Here is a 3337-nt window from a genome sequence, read left to right on the forward strand (position 1 = left end):
ATATAAATATTTTCAAATTCACAAATAGTTTTAGTTTTTTTATTAGCAGAAAATAATATTATCAATAAAATTAAAGGATTAAAAAAAGTTTATTGACTACTTATAAATAAGTAAATAATAGGCTATTGACTACCACTGTATATACTTTAGAAACTTTTTTTAAATGATAAAATTAACATTTTTTTAATTAAAAAATTACATATTAAATTTTTATTAGTAAAAAAATTGTTTTTTAAAATTTAATTAATTTATTACTCTTATCATACAAATATCATATGAAATGTAATCTAATGCAAAACAACAACAAAAAAACAAATTTAGGACAAATGAGACAATTTTTTATGTATTTATAACTTTATAACAGAGTTTAAATATACAAAAAATATACAAAAAATATACTAAAAATATATATACTGTATATTATTGATATAAATATACTGAAAACTAATTTCATGTGACAAACAAACAATAAATTCAATGACAATCAAACTTCAAATGTGTTTATTATTATTACAAATTAATTACATTACATTACAAATTAGTAGCATTACATAACAATATTTATAATATTAATTTTAGTATATCGTATACATTGTATAAATTAACAAACAAAATATATGTAAATTTAGTTTATTTTTACATATAGTTATCAATATACTGTATTACTTAATAATCTATAACATTAAATGTGTCAATGTATCTGGACACTTTTTGTTTTTAAATTATCAATTTTTATAGAAATTTTTAATACACATACACGCATACAAACACATACACACAACACATACACACAACACATACACACAACACATACACACAACACATACACACAACACATACACACAACACATACACACAACACATACACACAACACATACACACAACACATACACACAACACATACACACAACACATACACACAACACATACACACAACACATACACACAACACATACACACAACACATACAAACACATACAAACACATACAAACACACATATGTATTAATATTATTAATATACATACACTTAAATACACACAAACAACGTAATGCATGAATACATTGCATTGCATTTAAAATAATATAACAAAAATATTAAACAATCCGACAATTCAGCCATTTTTCTAAACTTTTTATTTCAAAAAATAATTGTTTTTTTTATTTGTTTAGTTTGAATCAATTGATTTGAATGATATAATTAAAATATTCAAAGATCAGGCAATGACTTCCAGCAACAACAACAACAACAACAACATTAACGCCTACGGCGGCAAAGAGTTGCTTCACTGTCCGACACCCGGCTGTACGGGATTGGGACACATATCGGGAAACTATGCAACACATCGCAGGTATATTTGAAATGAAATAATTAACAAATAAATTATTTGTTTTGATATCTAATTAATGGCCAATTATTTCGGTATTGATTATAGTCTAAGCGGTTGTCCCAATGCCGACAAAGCCCAGATACTGGTCGCCCAACAGGAAATTAAATTTTGTCCGACACCCGGCTGCGACGGTTCCGGTCATATTACGGGAAACTATACGAGTCATCGTAGTCTATCGGGTTGTCCGCGGGCTCGCGATTTCAAATCAAAAAAGTCTTCGTTAGTGAGATTGGCGGACAAAAACAGTCCGACGGATTTACTTCATCAGTAAGTGTTGTTTGTTTTTTTCGGAGGATATTGTCATCAATTGGTTTCATTTAAGTCATTCCCGATTTCTCATATATTATGTTTGTTTTGATCCCATTATAGTGGTTTGGCCAGTAAATTGAAGGTTGAACTGATCACGACTAACGGCGGAGTCGGCGCCGCCAATGATTACTATATGAATAGCGAACCGAAAGCCATTACATTGAATCAGGTTTTGAAAAACGAGTTCAACGACAACAACAACAACACTAATAGCCAGGACTTTGCCGCCGCCAGACTTACGGCTGGTATCAAAAGCGAAGGCCTTTCGTGTCCAACACCGGGTTAGTTGTTATATGAATCCGAAAAAAACGAAGTTTTTATCAGTTTTATAAAAAAAATATAAATTATTTTTGTTGTTGTTATTGATTATCATCTCATTGATTGATTTTTTACGGTAGGTTGCGATGGCAGTGGACATATAACCGGTAGTTTTCTAACGCATCGAAGTTTGTCGGGTTGTCCGCGAGCCATACAACTGGACGACAACACCACCACCACTACCAACAACATCATTAACAACAACAACAATAAAATAGCCAACAATTTAGACAATATTAATAATAATAATAGCAATCAAAGTAATCATAATAAAAGTCATAACAACAACAACAACAATATAAGCAATAATAATAAGACTAACTTAACTGAAAGCCGATTAACAAATGTTAAATCACTTACAACAACAACAAAAACAACAACAATGACCAACACTTTAGACAAACTGATTGCCAATAATAATAATAATAACAACAATAGTGACGACTTGTGCGACATCGATGACCAGATCTATCTGTTGCGCGACTATAACACCAAAATGGAGTCCGAACTGAATCGGGTTAAGTCAGAGTATTTACAATTAGAACAACAAATGGAATCATTTGAAAAGGTATAATCAGATGAAATTGGTGTTAACTCATGAGTGATATTATGGATGAAATCATTGATTATATCACTAATATTGTTTATATCTCTGTCTTTCTCTCTCTTCTTAAAACAATAGGAAAACAAACAACTGATGGGAACCACTGAAAATCTAAACAAATACTATCAAAGTTTGCGTAACAATTTGCTGGAACTGTTGGAGACCATACCGTTTCCCGATAGTCTAGAAGTACAGCCCAGTCAACAAAATTTTGAACAATTTCTCGACAATTTACAGTCAATATGTCTGGAGAACTATAAGGATGAAAATCGATTGGTTTTCTCATCCATTAGACATGTGTTGAAAGATTTTTCTGTTAATTTATAAAAAAAATACATTAATTGAAGACATTACTATTGTTATTAGTATTTTTTTATTGTTAATTACCGGTTAATTAAAATGCAGATAATGTAATGTATTTATTATATATACAGTACCGTATAAACCGGTATATACTGTACAGTATATATTATACAACAGTGTTAATGATATCAATGAAAACTACGGTACTATTATCATCCATAAGATTTGATTTGCCTTAAATTATATATACAATAAATTATTATAGATTTATTATAAATAATTAAAAAGTATATTGTAATTAAAAAAAACAACATAGATAATTTTTCTTAAAAATTACAAAAATACTGTATATGCTATTTTGTAATATCTGTAATTTATTTAATGGTTATACACAAACAGTATAATAATATACT

The 3337-nt window shown here is 28.9% G+C and overlaps 1 protein-coding gene across 1 annotated transcript; it reads left to right on the plus strand.

Moving 5' to 3' along the window:
• The first annotated feature begins 1093 nt into the window (after positions 1 to 1093).
• On the plus strand, positions 1094 to 3007 carry LOC128954283 (myelin transcription factor 1-like). Its single transcript, XM_054299860.1, has 5 exons — positions 1094 to 1351; positions 1436 to 1657; positions 1760 to 1980; positions 2098 to 2585; positions 2700 to 3007. Exons 1-5 carry the CDS (start codon positions 1224 to 1226, stop codon positions 2946 to 2948), a joined length of 1308 nt encoding a protein of 435 aa, XP_054155835.1. The 5' UTR covers positions 1094 to 1223; the 3' UTR covers positions 2949 to 3007.
• Positions 3008 to 3337: the final 330 nt, after the last annotated feature.

The sequence above is a fragment of the Oppia nitens genome, unplaced genomic scaffold (genome assembly GCF_028296485.1).
Source record: "Oppia nitens isolate AA-2021 unplaced genomic scaffold, nextdenovo-longstitch-racon4-pilon3 scaffold26_pilon_pilon_pilon, whole genome shotgun sequence".
NCBI classification, from domain to species: Eukaryota; Metazoa; Arthropoda; class Arachnida; order Sarcoptiformes; family Oppiidae; genus Oppia; species Oppia nitens.